The following is an 18,675-nucleotide window of genomic DNA, read 5'->3' as shown; positions in this document are numbered from 1 at the left end:
CCGTACCTTACAAAGAGCTGTTGCCATGTAATCAGGGAAAGTCCAAATAAAAGAGGAGGCGTACAAGCTTTCGTCAGTGTCTACGTGTTTCTCCTCATTGAGCCAAATTTTAATTCTGTCTCTGTTTAATTCCTTGCTTCTTGTCTTGTTTAATAGATGTCATCAGTGTTTGAACCTGACAGTCATAATGATTGTGAACCATAGGCAAAAATCCCCAAAAAGTGCAGTTCCCCTTTAAGTGGTCGCTATAGACAGGATGGACTGTAGCTTCAAGTCATGAATACAAGGATTTCACCAGAAAACTCCTATACTCCAATAACCCTAATCAATGGAAACAGTTTTATCCCTTTTAAAAGTTTAATAACACAATATGCACTGAATCCTAACAAATTACAAGAATATATACAAATCAAATCTGTAATCAGCGCAAGATTCAACTAAACAACATGGGAAAGTTAATTTTAACTTTAACAAATTAAATATCTCAAACCTTTATAGCCCCAAAGTAATGTAGGAATTAGTAATCCTCCCGTAAGATTTTAAATTCCACACCATACTGCAGGGATGATGGGTAAGGGAACATTGTGTAGGAGAAAACACTCACTTGGATTGGCAGCACTTTGGCAGAAGTCCTCAAACGCAGTACCACTTAAAGTACCTGCACAGACACAAATATACACAAGATGGAAGATCAGGTTTAATGAAACATGGACTAAATATTCTGAAGAAATAATCAGTTTAAAAATCAAAGTTTGTTTTTGAGCACGCGTACCACCGTTGCTCTTGTTTCCGAGGCTTTCAGTGGATTCTTGTGTCACTCCGCTGATGTAAAGAACATTATTGTCTGCCTGCAGGAAGCTGCTTTGCCTGAAACAAAATAAACACATACAAAAATAAAAATGCATGGCAACAACTGGGAAGTATTGATTTTTAAAAACAAGAGGGTGAACAATTTTATTAAGGATTTGCATATGACGACTCAATTATACAGTGGTGGTCAAAAGAGTACGTACACTTGTAAAGAACATCATGTCATGGCTGTCTGGAGTTACCAATAATTCTTATTTTTTTGTGATGTGGTGATTGGAGCACATACTTGTTGGTCACAAAAAACATTCATGAAGATTGCTTCTTTTATGAATTTATTATGGGTCTACTGAAAATGTGCTGGGTCAAAAGTATACATACAGCAATGTTAATATTTGCTTACATGTCCCCTGGCATCAAATGGACAAAGATATGACCTTCTGGAGGAAAGTTCTGTGGTCAGATGAGACAATAATGGAGCTGTTTGGCCACAATACCCAGCAATATGTTTGGAGGAGAAAAGGTGAGGCCTTTAATCCCATCCCAGGAACACCAGCCTACCGTCATGCATGGTGGTGGTGGTAGTATTATGCTCTGGGCCTGTTTTGCTGCCAATGGAACTGCTGCTTTAAATGGGACAATGAAAAAGGAGGATTAGCTCCAAATTCTTCAAGACAAGCTAAAACCGGAGGTTGAGTCTTGCAGGATTATAAGGCGCATTGCCGGCGAATGGTCTATTTTTTATCTTTTTTCATATATAAAGCGCACCGGATTATAAGGTGCACTGCCGACAAATGGTCTATTTTTGATCCTTTTTCATACATAAGGCGCACCGGATTATAAAGCGCACTGGCCGACAAATGGTCTATTTTGGATCTTTTTTCATCTATAAAGCGCACCGGATTATAAGGTGCATTGGCTGACGAATGGTCTATTTTTTTTAAATCTTTTTCATGTATAAGGTGTACCGGAATACAAGGCGCTTTGCCAACGAATGGTCTATTTATGATCTTTTTTCATATATAAGGCGCACCGGATTATAAGGCGCATTGGCCAACGAATGGTGTATTTTTTTAATTAAAAAAAATAAAAAAATAAATAGTTTTCATATGTAAGGCGCACCGGAATATAAGGCGCATTGCCAACGAATGGTTTATTTATGATCTTTTTTTCATATATAAGGCGCACCGGACTATAAGGCGCACTGGCTGACGAATGGTCTATTTTTGATCCTTTTTCATATATAAAGCGCACCGGATTACAAAGCGCACTGGCCAGCGAATGGTCTATTTTGATCTTTTTTCATCTATAAAGCGCACCGGATTATAAGGCGCATTGGCCGAAGAATGGTCTATTTAAAAAATATATACAGTATATTTTTCTTATATAAGGCGCACTGGCCGACGAATGGTCTATTTTTGATCCTTTTTCATATATAAGGCGCACTGGATTATAAGGCGCACTGGCCGGCGAACGGTCTATTTTTGATCTTTTTTCATATATAATGCGCTGTGCTGTATGTATACTTTTGACCCAGCACATTTGCTCACATTTTCAGTAGAGCCATAATAAATTCATAAAAGAAGCAAACTTCATGAATGTTTTTTGTGACCAACAAGTATGTGCTCCAATCACTACATCACAAAAAAATAATAATTATTGGTAACTCAAGACAGCCATGACGTGATGTTGTTTAGAAGTGTATGTACACTAGAGATGCGCGGATAGGCAATTTATTTAATCCGCAACCGCGTCAGAAAGTCGTCAACCATCCGCCATCCACCCGATGTAACGTTTGATCAGAACTGCACCCGCCCGCCATCCGCCCGATCTAATATAGATGATGCAAGGCATTAGTGAGCCTGCCAACTACTCCGGTTTTCCCGTAATTCGTACGGTTTTCATCAACCTATTCCGGGTTTTTCATTAATTAAAAAAAAAAAAAGGGTGAAAACTACGCGAATTGCACCTTGTGCAGACAAGATTTTTCGATCGGACACGGAGGAATTAGCGATGTAAAAGACCACGTTGGGACAAAAAAACACAAGTCTAATGCCGTTGCTAGCGATACAAGTGGAAAACTTTCAACGTTTTTCGTCGCCCAAACAGATTCTTTGGATGTGATGAATGCCGAAGTTTTATTTACGGAGGCAATAATTGAGCATGGACTTCCAATCGCACTGGCTGATCACATGGGACAGTTAAATGTTTGTAATGCAACCTTTAAAAATCATTACGCGGTGATCGCGGTCCCAAAAATAAACTTTTCTTGCATGATAATGTCCAGAAAAATTCGCTTTATATTACTATAGAGTCCTTCTAACGAATGAGTTTGATGGTTTATCACAAACCTTAAATGAAAGAAGTCCTTTGTTCTCCTGCACCATGGCCTTGCTTTGTGTTTGGTGCGCAAGCTTTATAACCTCACTGAGGTTATAAAGCTTTTGCCTGTTAAAGAAAGGAGACTGATCCAATGCACAGACTTTCGCGTGCCACGCTGTCACGACCCAGACGCACACCAGTGCGCAATCATATGGGAGCCGCGCTGAGCGCACCTCCAAGCGCGTCTCGCTGCCGGCGACGGCCGGGTATATGGGCCCGACGCTCCAGCGCCATCCATTTTCAGGGCTAGTTGATTCGGCAGGTGGGTTGTTACACACTCCTTAGCGGGTTCCGACTTCCATGGCCACCGTCCTGCTCTCTATATCAACCAGGGTGAGCCCCACCCCTTTCGTGAGCGCACTGCGCGCGGAGTGACCCCTGTTACGCGCCCCCGGCAACAGGGGTGGCGGGCAGGTAAGCTGCGCGGGCGGAGCGCGCGGAGTGACCCCTGTTACGAGCCCCCGGCCACGGGGGTGGCGGGCAGGTAAGCTGTTTACCTGCTGCGCGTGACGCCGGCCGCGGCGAAGGCGGACGAGGCGGGGTGTCGGTGCGGTGGGCGCGGTAGTGACCCTGGACGTGCGTCGGGCCCTTCTCGCGGATCGCCTCAGCTACGGCTCCCGGTGGGGCCCTCTCGGGGGAAGGGGCCTCGGTCCCGGACCCCGGCGAGGCGTCCCTTCTCCGCTCCGTAAAAGTGTCCATCTCTTTTCTTTTCTTTTTCTTCTGTTGTGGCATATGCAGCAGGTGCCTGCTCGTTTTTCGTATGTGGGTAACAACATTTAACTATGTATATATATTTCCGAATTGGTTTAACTGCCACCCGCAAAAAAAAAAAAAAAAAAAAAAAAAAAAATCTAATTAATCCACCCGACCCGACCCGCGCGCGGATAAAATCTTATTTTTTTTAATTTCATCCGCCCGATCCGCGGATAATCCGCGGACTCCGCGGTTGTGTCCGCAAACCGCGCATCTCTAATGTACACTTTTGACCACCACTGTACATACTGTATATAGTCACACATACATATATACATTAAAGTGTCTTCAAAGTGTGCCTTTTTTTTTTACTAAAATATGTCCTTTTGAGGAGGCTTGAACCAATTATTTATGTTTACATTGTTTCTAAAAGAGAACTCCGCTTCACTATACAAACTTTTGGAGTTACGAGCCATGTGCATGAACCAATTAAAGTTGGTACAGCGAGGTTCCACTGTAATGGACATCTGAGAGCTCTCCCAGGACGTACGATGAGCATTATTTGAACTAACCTCCCTGTGGCTTCGTGATAGGCCAGTTCCAGCAGCTCAGCCGAGGTGTGGCCAGGACCTCCATGTTGGCTCACCTGCAAATCAACTATGTTTTGTCTGGTCTGGTGGTGGATTTGAATGGCTTCTCCGGAGGGACCTGAAGAATAAGAGAGGAAACATTTGTAGTCTGTGAAGGTAGCCACTATTATAGTCACATACTGCATCTCCCAGAAATACATTTTCAGTAACCACTACTGTTAAAGGGGACTGTAAAATCGTCCGAGTCATACCAAAGACTATAAAAATGGGAGTCATTACCTCCCTGCTTGGCACTCAGCATCAAGGGTTGGAATTGGGGGTTAAATCACATAAAATGATTCCCAGGCGTGGCCACCGCTGCTGCTCACTGCTCCCCTCCCCTCCCAGGGGGTGATCAAGGGTGATGGGTCAAATGCAGAGAATAATTTCGCCACACCTAGTGTGTGTGTGACAATCATGGGTACTTTAACTTTAACATACATACATACATATATATATATCAGAATCAGAATCAGCTTTATTGTCATTACGCAAGGTAACGAGATTGAGGCCATTCCATACAGTGCGATGTGTGCATGCTAGAAAAACAATGTGCAAATATATAGAAATATAAAAAAATGTAGAAGTGCAATGAATATGGTGTGAAATGAATATATACATGAAAAAACAAAACAAAAACAGGGTGGTTGGTGGAATGGGTTATTGCACCGAAGAGAAGGCAGTTATGAGGGACAATGGGGCAGTCCGTTCAGGATGGTTATGGCCCTGGGGAAGAAGCTGTTCTTTAGCCTGTTTGTTTTGGTTTTTATGCACCTGTAGCGCTTCCCAGAGGGCAGCAGGTGGAACAGGTCAGAGCCAGGGTGGGTGCTGTCCTTGATGATGGCACTGGCTCTGTTGAGGCAGCGGGAGGTGTAGATGTATATATACATACACACGCACACGCACACGCACACGCACACTATATATATATATATTTCTGTGGTTTATCCGTTATACAGTGCTCAATACCGGGGTAGAGCGGAATATACGTTAGGTCAGGGAAAACCACAGAGGCTATATCATCCCTACAAGCCTGTTTCGCAGGTTTCCCTGCTCGTCAGGGTATTTTATTGAAGTGTCTGTGGTTGTTACATATATTTAAGGTACATTACATGGGGGTGTGGCCATTGTTGCACAGTAGTGCCTTGCTTCTGTGTCGGCATGATGAGACCGGTTGGTTGCGTTTGTTTAAAGTGGACATGCTGGGGTGGTATGTAATAAACATCTTTTCTTTCAGGCACAGGTGACATCTTTTAGCTGCACTGTGGTATGGTGAGCTAGATGCCACAATTCACCATGTAATGGCGTAATCAATTGTATTGTCTTTAAGAGTCCTTATGTATTTACTCAGCTCTGTAGAAGTCTTGAGTTGGGGCCTACGGAATGATGCTGTGTGATTGTTATAACGGCTTTTAAAGGTATTTTCTGTGAGTCCAATGTAAGTAGTCTCCGTGTTGAGGCTGGCTTGGTAAACAACTGATGTCGTTAGCGGTTGCTTGTCTGTGAGTGCTCGGAATCTTTTTGTTGTGTGAGTCAATGGTTTGTTTGATATCCATCATGCAGCTGTAGCTAAGTTTCAAGGTGCTGAACACAGAACACCACCAAAATGTATCTCACCAACAGGGAACGTGTGCATCCAACGCCGACGGTTGGATGTGAGCTTCATGGGCATCCTGGTGGGCGTGAAGGGATTTATGAGCGCTCTTTGGGGTGTGTAACCTCCGGGGCGTATGTACAGTGTGGACTCGGCACTGCCAACAGTGAACCTGGCTGGGGCACTGGAGTCTCGCTGAAAGTCCATCGTCTTCTCCAACATTTCTGAACAAAGAACCGTGAAGTCAAGTGGAGGCTGCTGTGAGTCACAGTGTGAAGTTTACCTCTGGCGCATGTATATCCCAGAGAACTGCTGACTTCATATTGGATCAGGGGCATGCGGGGTATCACCAACATGTTGGACACGGGGCCCAGACTATCATCTGAAGTTAGACTATGTTGTTCATCAGCAGCACTGAGGCCCACAGGAGGAGACACGCCTGTGCTGATGTCCACTGACCCAGAACTCTTCTTCCCACTCCTCTCTTTACCTCGAGCCAACCTGAGGAAGAAGTTACACTTCTTTACCAACATGCTGAATCCTGTTAAAATAATTGTATCTAAGTTATCACAGAACTTTGTGTTACATTGAGTTCAGCTCGCCCTGCGAGAGGACAAAAGCTGTCTTTGATCCTACCAAGCAGAAGGCTTGTAAAACTCCACTGTGTACGATGGGAGGAGACAGGAAGGGTTCGGTTTCTTTGATCTATTGTAATCCACAGGAAGATTTTGTCTTGACCCGAGATCTACAAAGCAGAGAGGAAGCAGGGCCTGACCTCCCTCCAGGCACCTTTTCTTTGAACTGTTTTACGACCTTTTCTAAAGACGATGGCTGTTTACGACCCCCGTCCCTTTAGAAACAGCTGTTGCTATGTAATCAGAGAAAGGCCAAATAAAAGAGGAGGCGTGCAATCTTTCGTCAGAGCGTGGTAACACTGTACAAGGGTACAGGTGTACGCGTTTCTCCTCAATTGAGCCAAATTTAATTCTGTCTCTGTTTAATTCCTTGCTTCTTGTCTCGTTTAATAGATGTCATCAGTGTTTGAACCTGACAAATCCTTTTAGAACTGCTCCCACCTTTATGGATCTATAACATTGGCGATTATAGGAAACAGGGATGCACGGTATACCGGTATTAGTATAGTACCGCAATACTAATCAGCGTTGGCGTTAACACACTTTTTGTGTCTTTTTGCGCATTGAAATCACAAAGGACGCGAAATCCCGGAATATTGGGGTGATAATGGCCTTAAATTGAAGATGACAGGAAATACTGTCATTAAATAATTGGCATTCTGTGAGTTAATGACTAATTTATTGAATATTTTGATTTAGGATATCCCACGTACAAATAAATAAAAGGGCATTCTTAGTCAACAGTCATACATGTCACACTAAGGGTGGCCGTATGAACAACGCCAACACTGTCATAAACATGTGCCATATAGTGAAACCACACTAAACAACACTGTCATAAACATGTGCCATTTAGTGAAACCACACTAAACAACACTGTCATAAATATGTGCCGTATAGTGAAACCACACTAAACAACACTGTCATAAACATGTGCCATATAGTGAAACCACACTAAACAACACTGTCATAAATATGTGCCATATAGTGCAACAACACTAAACAACAATGACAAACACATCTTGGAAGAATATTTGCAGCGCAACACAGCATAAACACTACAGAACAAATTCCCAGAATTCCCTGCAGCACCAACTCTTTCGGGACGCTATAATATAAGCAAATGCCACTGGTGGATCTACACCTAACATCCACTGTGATGATACCACGTACAATAGTGTATCTAGTCGATACTACTATGATCACATCGATATTTTTTAGCATCACAAAATCTTCTTTTGTTTTGTTTTTTATTCATATTATGTTTATAAAGTCAGTAAATATGTCCCTGGACACATGAGGACTTTGAATATGACCAATGTATGATCCTGTAACGACTTGGTATCACATCCATACCTAAATGTGTGGTATCATCCAAAACTAATGTAAAGTATCAAAGAAGAGAAGAATAAGTGATTATTACATTTTAACAGAAGTGTAGATCGAACATGTTAAAACAGAAAACAGCGCGACACCTACCCTTTACATCAGTATTTCTTAACCACATTATTATTGGTTTATTAGGTATTATATTTTATTGTATGATCCTGTAACTACTTGGTATCGGATCCATACCTAAATGTGTGGTATCATCCAAAACTAATGTCAAGTATCAAAGAAGAGAAGAATAAGTGATTATTACATTTTAACAGAAGTGTAGATAGAACATGTTAAAACAGAAAATAAGCAGATATTAACAGTAAATGAACAAGTGGATTAATAATCAATTTTTTACAGTTTGTCCCTCATAATGTGTACAAAATAATAGGTGTATAAATGACACAATATGTTACTGCATACGTCAGCAATCTAATTAGGAGTCTTTGTTTGTCTACTTACTACTAAAAGACAAGTTGTCTAGTATGTTCACTATTTTATTTAAGGACTAAATGACAATAATAAACATATGTTTCATGTGCACTAAGATGTTTTGTTCAAATAAAGACAATAATGAAATTTTTTGTGGTCTCCTTTATTTAGAAAAGTATCGAAAAGTATCAAAATAATTTTGGTACCGGTACCGGGACAACACTAGTCGAAACTAGAACCCATTATTCATATTTACATTGTTTCTCCTGGAGAAATTTGCTTCACTATTGTGGAGAATGCATATATGTTTAAGAGTTCTTTCTGTACTCATAGTCATGTTTAAATCAGCTAGTGTTTTTCCATTTGTACTCTTTCTATTTTTTATCTTATGTCCGCAAGTAAACTAATGTGTGTTACCTTGAAGGCTTGCACTGTAGGAGATGGAATACTCCCTTTTGTCTTGTCTGTAGTAGAACAATGAGGCTGTATTCCTTTCTGGACAGGTGGGGGCTTTCTTCGTGTGCAAGAAGTTGGCTCTTCCATTTGAATGTTAGAACAACTTGAGAAGCCAATATGAATGTATCGGTCTGGGCTGTTCTCCTGAAGCTTCAGTAAAACTTGATAATATTCCTATTCTGTCTTGATGGTCCTTCTTACTCAGCATATATGTCATCGAAAGAATTTGGGATTGACCAAATTCCCTGGGAGGAAGAGCTGGTCAGACGCAACACTATACAAACTTTTAGATTTACGAACCCTGTTCAGGAACCAATTAAGTGTGTAAATCAAGGTTCCACGGTATGAAAGTACATTTTTAATGATTAAAAAAACAAAACACTGTTCACTTCCTGTTGAGAGGAACGATGCTTAATGCTTTCATAAACAAAGATCTTGATCCTGTACATTGAATTATTTAGCATTGTCTGATGTCACATTCCTTCAAAAGAAAGGAGAGAGGAGAACTTCCACAACAGATAAGAAGAAAATGGTTCCAAAAGTCTTTTATGTACATACCGACAATTGGGAATCCTCTGAATGAGGGAAGGCCCAGGCAGTCTGAACACCTGAGAGTCGTAGGCATCGTAGTCCACCTGTATCGGCAGGCTGTTGTCACACTCCTTCTGCACACACAACGCTTGAAAACACATACAAGGTGGTGAGCACCAGAAGAGTTCTCAAATGAAAGAAAATGGAGGAACTGCCACGTCTCACCTTGTTCCGTGCCTTTCTTGAGTTTTTCAACCTGAAGCTGCAGAAAAACACGGGAGAAATTATTCTCATATTTCATTTAGTAAATAAATAGACCGGGCTTTCTGCTCCGCCGCTCCCAGTGTGTGGAACGCTCTCCCTGACCACCTGAGGGCACCACAGACTGTGGATGCTTTTAAAAAAGGCTTAAAAGCCCTTCTTTTTTTTTTTAACTTTTTTTTTTTTTAGATATATGCATACTAGTTACAGCTATTTGGCTATTCTAGTTTTTATTTTTATTTATTATCTTTTTATTTATTTTTTTAATACACTGTAGCACTTTGAGATTGTTTACTCAATATAAAGTGCTTTTTACAAATAAAAAAATAAATGAAAAAATAAACAGTTAATTGAGGAAAACAACACAACTCACCTTATGACAAGCCAGTTTGATTCTGGGTATGAAGGTGCTACATGAATTGTGACTTTTGGAGGTGTAAAAGCTAAAATAAAAAACAAAAAAAAACGATCGTTTCACACTGCATTTACATTTAAATGTGAATATACAGTGGTATGTCAAAAGTGTACGTACACTTGTAAAGAACATCATGTCATGGCTGTCTTGAGTGTTACAAACGCCACAATAGGGAAAGTCAAAGGAACTCAGCACTGTCAGAATAATTGTATCTAAGTTATCACAAAACTTTGTGTTTCCATGAGTTTCCGGCGAGCAGACAAAAGTTGTCTTTGAGGCTTGTAAAACTCCACTGTGTACGATGGGAAGCGACATGAAGATGTCTTGACCCGAGATCTACAAAGCGGAGAGGAAACAGGACCTCTTTTCTTTGAACTGTTTTGTGACCGAGGGCAACGGCTGTTTACGACCCCCTCTCCCCTTAAAAACAGCTGTTGCCATGTAATCAGGGAAAGTCCAAATAAAAGAGGAGGCGTGCAATCTTTTCGCCAGAGCGGGGTGGAAGACTGTACAAGAGTACAGCCCAGACGTAAGCTCTAGGCATCTTTTCTTTGAACTGTTTTGTGACCGAGGGCAGCGGCTGTTTACGACCCCCTATTCCCTTAGAAACAGCTGTTGCCATGTAATCAGGGAATGTCCAAATTAAAAGAGGAGGCGTGCAATCTTTTCGCCAGAGTGGGGTGGAAGACTGTACAAGAGTACAGCCCAGACGTTTCTCCTCAATGAGCTAAATTGAATCCTGTCTTTGATTAATTCCTTGCTTCTTGTCTGTTTAATAGATGTCATCAGTGTTTGAACCTGACAAGCACAAATCTGAAAAAAAAAACGAATCATTGACTTGAACACATCAGGGAAGTCACTTGGGGCCATTTCAAAGCAGCTTAAGGTCCTAGGAGCAACTGTGCAGAGTATAAAGTGCATGGCACAGTTTTGTCACTGCCACGATAAGGAAGAAAACGCAAGCTATCACCTGCTGCTGAGAGAAAATTGGTCAGGATGATCAAGAGTCAACCGAGAACCATTAAAAAGCAGGTCTGCAATGAATTGGAAGCTGCTAGAACACAGGTGTCAGTGTCCACAGTCAAGCATCGCCATGGACTGAGTGGCTACCATGCAAGAAGAAAGCCCCTTGCTCCAGAAGCCACACCTTAAGTCTCGTCTCAAGTTTGCTGCTGATCACATGGACAAAGATAAGACCTTCTGGAGGAAAGTTCTGTGGTCAGATGAAACAAAAATGGAGCTGTTTGGCCACAATACCCAGCAATATGTTTGGAGGAGAAAAGGTGAGGCATTTAATCCCAGGAACACCAATTCCTACTGTCAAGCATGGTGGTGCTAATATTATGCTTGTAGAAATGATTGGAAAGTCAAGACAGCCATGACATGATGTTTTTTACAAGTGTATGCAGACTTTTGACCAGGACTGTATAATGTTGAAAATGTGGTCTTGCCTGTGGTTGACCCAGTGAGGAAGGTTGTAGTCGTTCCCCAGGCTGGTGTCAGGTGTGGATCTATTGTGCAACTGTGGGGTAATTGTTGTGGTTAAAAGTCAACACACGTTTGTACAAGTGACTCGGAGTGTTACCTTAAAGAGAGGCACAGCGTGTAGCGGCTGCTCACCCATACACACCAAGTCCACACCAATACCTAGAGGGAAACATTCATTTAGAAACGAACTCATTTTATCCAACTAGACCGTGCCACAATGAACTTATAACATGTTCATGTGCCAGATTGTAGCCAAAGGCTCATTTCCATCTGCAGGAGTTGATTCCAAAGTTGATTTTAAGGACAAAAAATTATTTTCATGGTAAAAGTTGATTTTCAAGGTAAAAGTTGATTTTCAAGACAAAAAATGATTTTCAAGACAAAAAATGATTTTCAAAGTAAAAGTTGATTTTCAAGGTAAAAGTTGATTTTCAAGACAAAATCTGATTTTGAAGGTACTTTGTATTTTGTTGATTTTCAAGACAAAAAATGATTTTCAAGGTAAAAGTTGATTTTCAAGGTAAAAGTTGATTTTCAAGAAAAAAAATGATTTTCAAGACAAAAACTGATTTTCAAGACAAAAACTGATTTTCATGGTAAAAGTTGATTTTCAAGGTAAAAGTTGATTTTCAAGGAAAAAAACTGATTTTCAAGGTAAAAGTTGATTTTTAAGACAAAAACTGATTTTCAAGGTAAAAACTGATTTTCAAAACAAAATCTGATTTTGAAGGTAAAAACTGATTTTCAAGGTAAAAGTTGATTTTCAAGACAAAAAATGATTTTCAAGACAAAAAATGATTTTCAAGACAAAAGTTGATTTTCAAGACAAAAAATGATTTTCAACGTAAAAGTTGATTTTCAACGTAAACGTTGATTTCAAGACAAAAAATGATTTTCAAGACAAAAAATGATTTTCAAGACAAAAAATTATTTTTAACATAAAAGATGATTTTCAAGACAAAAAAATGATTTTCAAGGTAAACGTTGATTTTCAAGGTAAAAGTTGATTTTCAAGGTAAAAGTTGATTTTCAAGAAAAAAACTGATTTTCAAGGTATAAGTTGATTTAAGACAAAAAATAATTTTCAAGGTAAAAGTTGATTTTCAAGGTAAAAGTTGATTTTCAAGACAAAAACTGATTTTCAAGGTAAAAACTGATTTTCGAGGTAAAAGTTGATTTTCAAGACAAAAAATGATTTTCAAGGTAAAAGTTGATTTTCAAGGTAAAAGTTGATTTTCAAGACAAAATGATTTTCAAGGTAAAAGTTGATTACCTTAACCTGTTTGACCTCAGGACCCTACTTTTCCACTACAGAGGGACCCGGTACCACTCCAATATTAACACTGAACTAGAAGAGGCAATTCCTGGAGGAATTGCGTGGGAATGCTCCAATGCTGAAGTTGAAGTGAAATGCTGACAGAATGTAGAATGAATGTAAGAATAGTTTGAATGCCCAGGATGAGTGGAATGTGTTGATGGTTTGAATAGGTTGGAAAATGTGGGAATTGTGCAACTTGTAAAAAATGTCCCATTCATTTCAATGGGAACTTCCTGGAAATTTGGGAATTTTGGGAAAAGCGGGATTTTTTTGAAAATGCTTAGGAGCATGAATGTCCTGAATGAACTGAATTAGTTGGTGTTAGAATTGTTTAAATCGGGCCAGAAATGTTGAAGTAGTAAATGGTATTAGGGACTTTCGGGAAAATCCGGATTTTTTTTTTTAACTTGGGAAAAGGGTAGTTTGAATTTCCAGAATGTTGGAATGTGTTGAAGGTGGAATGGTTTGAATAGGTTGAAGAATGTGGGAATGTGGAAGTTTGAAAATGGCCAATTCATTTTGAATGGGGAAAATGCAAAAAAAAAAGGGAATTATGGGAAATCCGGGAATTTTTTTTAGAATTGTTGAAGTAGAGCACACAATGCCAGAACAGGCTGAATATTTTGAAGTTGTAAAAGTTTGAATCAGATGAAAAATGTGGGAGTTGTGGAACTTTGAAGAATGTCCCATTTATTTCAATGGGAATTTCCCAAAAATTTGAGAATTTCGGGAAAAGCGGGATTTTTTATTTTTTTTAAATGGTAAAAAACTTGAATGGTGTGAATGAGTTGAAATGGTTGGTGTTTAAATTTTTCTAATCTGTCGAGAAATGTTGAAGTAGTGACATGTTGAATTGAGAAATGGTATTACGGAATTCCTGGAATTTCGATAAAACTGAGAATTTTTCCAGTTCAAAAAACAACTTCATTTTTTGTCCTGATTAAGAGGAATGTTTTGACGGTGGAACGGTTGAAGTGGGTTGAAAAATGTGGAAGGAGTAGTCGCCAGAAAAAAGGGTGGAAATAGGGCTTTGGAAAAGCAGGAATTCTGGAAAATCCTGGAATTTTTTTTTAACTTGGAAAAAGGGTAGTTTAAATGTCCAGGATGGTGGAATGTGTTGAAGGTGGAATGATTTGAATAGGTTGAAAAATGTGGAAATGGTGGAAGTTTGAAAAATGGCCAATCCATTTTGAATGGGAAAAATGTCCTGGAAAACCTGGAATTCTGGGAAATCTGGGAATTTGTCAAGGGAAAGCCCGCGATTCCCGAATAGGCTGAACAGTTTGAAGTTGGAACACTTTGAATTAGGTGAAAAATGTGGAAGGTAGAGCGCGCCACAATCTGGAGAAGAAGAAGTTGAATAATAAATAAATACATTTTGGTGTACAAAACTATATGTGTGAATGTTTTAGAGCATTCATGCAATTAGTAATCTTACTCTTGATTTTAATCATATTCAATCATTATATCTAACCTACTTACAGTTCACTACCTTGTCAAATGATATAAAAGCATGTGTTAATCACAAAGATTATTATTAATTTAATACATTAACTTTAGTCTTAGGTCAGGCTGATTAGAATAAAATGAATATGTATTATGTTGTACTAAAATGAATAATGTCACTGAAATTAAAGTGCAAATAAAAATACAGCTTCACCACTTTAGTCATAATTTTTGCACTTAAGAAATGTCTCTATATGCCAGACTTCTTCTGTGTGTTTTATATTGTCATTACTGCCACAAGTGGTAGAAAAGTGTATTACAACTATGCAGACCACAGCTAAAAGAACAGATATATTACATTGTAGTATATATAGACTTAGACTATATAATAGTACATGCTATCAACCTGTCGGGGACCATCTCTCCAGGGCTCCCACTGCTTATATTTATCTGCCACACGTGAAAATAATGCATACATTAAAGCGGTCCCCGGTGGAAAAAAAGGTTGGGGACCCGTGTAATAAACTGCTGTGTTTTAAGTGGAATATATTAAGACTTACCGTTATCAATCATCCGTTGTTTGGTCAGAATCATGAGCAGACGGTCTACTTCGAACACTCCAACACCCGGAGTGATGACGACTGACATCTGGCCGGTGCGGTCAAAGTTACGGTTGATGTAATGCTTGTCAAACACTGAAGGGAAATGGGAGAATGTCAGCTTTCACCGCAATAAGGTAGTTTTGGTAGCCATCCACAAGCTTCTGCTTGAATTTTTGACCACTCCTCTGGACAAAATTGGTGCAGTTCAGCTAAATTTGTTGGTTTTCCTGACATGGACTTTTTTCTTCAGCATTGTCCACACCTTTAAGTCAAGACTTGCCTGCTTGGTCTCAAACTTGCTAAAAGTAAAGTTTATTGGCGAAATAATTGTATATAAGTTATCACACAACTTGTATGCTTGCAGTTCAGGCGGCCCTGGTTACTATCCACTTGTGCTCACAAAGCCGTCCTTGTTCTTATCAAACAAAGGCGGACAGCTTGTAAATCTCCACCGTGTGCCATGGAACGCGCCTCGCTGTAGAAGTGTCTGTTTTTCAGATCTGGACAGCCACGGGAGGGGTCGTATCAGGACCCAAAGTCTCCAAGAAGATAAGGCGGACTAGCAGAGAGGGGGCAAACCCAACACTGCTCCAAGCACATTTTGTTTTGAACTGTTTATGAACCAGTGCTGGGCTGCCGCATAATGTGACCCCTCCCCTTGGAAGCAGCTGCAGCTATGTAATCAGGGAATGCCCAAATAGACGGGGAGGCGCGGGAACTTTTTCCTCACTGTACGAGGGTGCAGTTCCACGTGCTCTCCTCATGAGCTAAATTGAATCCTGTCTCTGTTTGATTCCCTGCTTCTTGTCCTGTTTAATAGATAGTTCGGTGTTTGACCCTGACATTATTAATTCATGCATCTCTCACCAGCTAGTAGATAAATGTGACAGGCTGGTCCACTTTCACGTCCCCCCGAGGCGGCGAAAAAGACGTAGTTGCAGCAACTTTTTTAACCCGAGTGAGGATTGTGACTGACTCTTCCATCCAAACGGGATTATGCGAGCGTCCCGTCAGTGGTGAGTGGATATATTACGGCAAGTGTTTGTTTTATTATGCTTTAATATGGTTAGCTTGTATGTTTAGCACCTAGCGATGGTGAAACTGCATCCATCCATCACTCGGTTTCTAAAACGTATTGCTCATCCTCTTTGTATTCGGGCTCAAAAAAAGCCTGGATCATCATTTTTCCAAAAGTAATCCCTGTTGGCGTTCACAAAGTCTGCTTGATTAGCATTGTTGTTGATGGGGAAGGGATCTGTGGTTACTCCTCTATATCACGGATCACGTACAGTAACTGGCTTCCTTATTAACCCTCAAAATGGCTGGAGAATCTCTGTGATCTTATCCGTTTATTCGCAAACTTTGGAAGTCTTTTGGTGTCATAAATCCGATATATATGATAATAGTTTCAATATGGAGGCAACTTCTTTTTCCACTCTACTTGTAATTGTCTATTTGATCCACTACTACACTGTGATCTTTTCCTTCTATTTGGGTACCAACCATTGAAGGAAAGGTTGATGGCTTCCAAGTAGTTCCCCTGGGCAGAAGTTGAGTTGTATCCAACCGGAAAGTCATCTGGTATGAAAATAAAAAATGTTTTGTGGTCAAAGCAACATCCACACACACAATACTGGTGGTAAGTTTCACCTGCTTCTTTAAGCCGAACCAGGACAGGATACTGAATGAAAAGCTTCTTTACGGTGACCAGTAACGACGTCCACTCATCCCGTCTCTCATTCTGGGCCACAACTCTGGTTGCAAAAAAAAAAAAAAAAAAATATATATATATATATATATATATATATATACATATATACATATATACAGTGGTGGTCAAAGGTGTACATACACTACAACTCTTATTTTTTTGTGATGTTGTGATTGGAGCACATACTTACATACATTCATGAAGTTTGCTTCTTTTATGAATTTATTATGGGTCTACTGAAAATGTGAGGGTCAAAAGTATACATACAGCAATGTTAATATTTGCTTACATGTCCCTTGGCAAGTTTACCTGCAATAAGGCGCTTTTGGTAGCCATCCACAAGCTTCTGCTTGACCACTTGACCACTAAATTGCTGCAGTTCAGCTAAATGTGTTGCTTTTCTGACATGGACTTGTTTCTTCAGCATTGTCCACATGTTTAAGTCAGGAGTCTGACATCACATGGACAAAGATAAGACCTTCTGTGGTCAGATGAAACAAAAATTGGCCACAATACCCAGCAATATGTTTGGAGGAGAAAAGGTGAGGCCTTTAATCCCAGGAACACCATTCCTACCCCAGGAACACCATTCCTACCGTCAATCATGGTGGTGGTAGTATTATACTCTGGGTGTCACGAAGTGTAGGTGACGAACCCCAAGATGCAGTGACGGCAGGCTTGGTGCAAGAAAACATAATTTAATGTCTAAAATAAAGGAACGAGGAACTAGAAGCCAGCTCACAGCATACAGGAAACAGCCAGCATACAGGTAGTAGCTACAGCTACAACGACAATACTTTAGCCTACATTTGAGGGCAAGGCAGGTCTAAATAGCAGCCAATTGACACCAGGTGTCAATCAGCCACAGCTGAGGGGAAACAGCGCTCAGGGAGACAAGCAGGAAACTGAACCAAAATAAGAGCGCTGACAGGAAATAAAACAAACACAGAGGAAAAACTAAAACATAACCAAACTGTCAGGGACAAGCCTGACACTGGGCCTGTTTTGCTGCCAATGGAACTGCTGCTTTAAATGGGACAATAAAAAAGGAGGATTAGCTCCAAATTCAAGTCTTTTAACATTTTCTATAAAAAAATTCCCGCTTTTCCCCAAAATTCACACATTTTCATGAAATTCCCATTGAAATCAATGGGAACATTTTTCAAAGTTCCACAATTTTTCATCCGATTCAAACCGTTCCAACTCCAAAATATTCAACATTTTCTAAATTGTGTGCTCTCCTTCAACGATTTGAAAAAAATTCACGGATTTCCAAGAATTCCCACTTTTTAGGGACATTTTTCCCCATCCAAAATGAATGGGACATTTTTCCAAGTTGCACAATTTCCCAAATTTTTCAACCCATTCCAACCATTCCACCTTCAACACATTTAACTCATCCTGGACAGTCAAAAATTCATTTTTCCAAGTTAAAAAAAAAATTCCAGGATGTCCCAGAATTCCATTTTTTGCAAAGCCCTATTTCCACACTTTTCTCTGGCGACTACTTTTCAACACACTTCAACCGTCAAATAATTCCTCTTAATCAGGACAAAAAAAAACAAAGTTGTTGGTTGAACTGGAAAAAATCCCACAATGGAACTGCTGCTTTAAATGGGACAATGAAAAAGGAGGATTAGCTCCAAATTCTTCAGGACAAGCTCAAATCATCAGCCCGGAGGTTGGGTCTTGGGCACAGTTGGGTGTTCCAACAGGACAATGACCTCAAAAGTGGTAAAGGAATGGCTAAATCAGGCTAGAATGAAGGTTTTAGAATCGCCTTCCCAAAGTCCCGACTTAAACATGTGGACAATGCTGAAGAAACAAGTCCATGTCAGGAAAAGCAACACATTTAGCTGAACTGCACCGATTTTGTCATGAGGAATGGTCAAAAATGT

General features: G+C 40.1%; 1 protein-coding gene across 5 annotated transcripts in view; it reads right to left on the bottom strand.

The window, feature by feature from the left end:
- depdc5 (DEP domain containing 5, GATOR1 subcomplex subunit) overlaps nt 1–18,675 on the bottom strand; it is a 68,642-nt gene that overhangs the window by 38,493 nt on the left and 11,474 nt on the right. For all 5 annotated transcript variants that reach the window (XM_061936437.2, XM_061936445.2, XM_061936461.2 and 2 more), the window contains 13 exons: nt 16,717–16,820; nt 16,570–16,644; nt 15,025–15,159; nt 11,798–11,859; nt 11,664–11,734; nt 10,171–10,240; nt 9,762–9,798; nt 9,564–9,684; nt 6,389–6,606; nt 6,129–6,329; nt 4,455–4,590; nt 773–867; nt 605–658 (listed from right to left, as the gene is read on the bottom strand). In XM_061936437.2, coding sequence (XP_061792421.2) covers nt 605–658; nt 773–867; nt 4,455–4,590; nt 6,129–6,329; nt 6,389–6,606; nt 9,564–9,684; nt 9,762–9,798; nt 10,171–10,240; nt 11,664–11,734; nt 11,798–11,859; nt 15,025–15,159; nt 16,570–16,644; nt 16,717–16,820 — 1,379 coding nt within the window. The remainder of the gene's footprint in view (nt 1–604; nt 659–772; nt 868–4,454; nt 4,591–6,128; nt 6,330–6,388; nt 6,607–9,563; nt 9,685–9,761; nt 9,799–10,170; nt 10,241–11,663; nt 11,735–11,797; nt 11,860–15,024; nt 15,160–16,569; nt 16,645–16,716; nt 16,821–18,675) is intronic.

The sequence above is a fragment of the Nerophis lumbriciformis genome, linkage group LG03, assembly GCF_033978685.3.
Source record: "Nerophis lumbriciformis linkage group LG03, RoL_Nlum_v2.1, whole genome shotgun sequence".
Taxonomy (NCBI): domain Eukaryota; kingdom Metazoa; phylum Chordata; class Actinopteri; order Syngnathiformes; family Syngnathidae; genus Nerophis; species Nerophis lumbriciformis.
The sequence above is the reverse complement of the archived record's forward strand: the minus strand, read 5'-3'. Positions and strand labels throughout refer to the sequence as shown.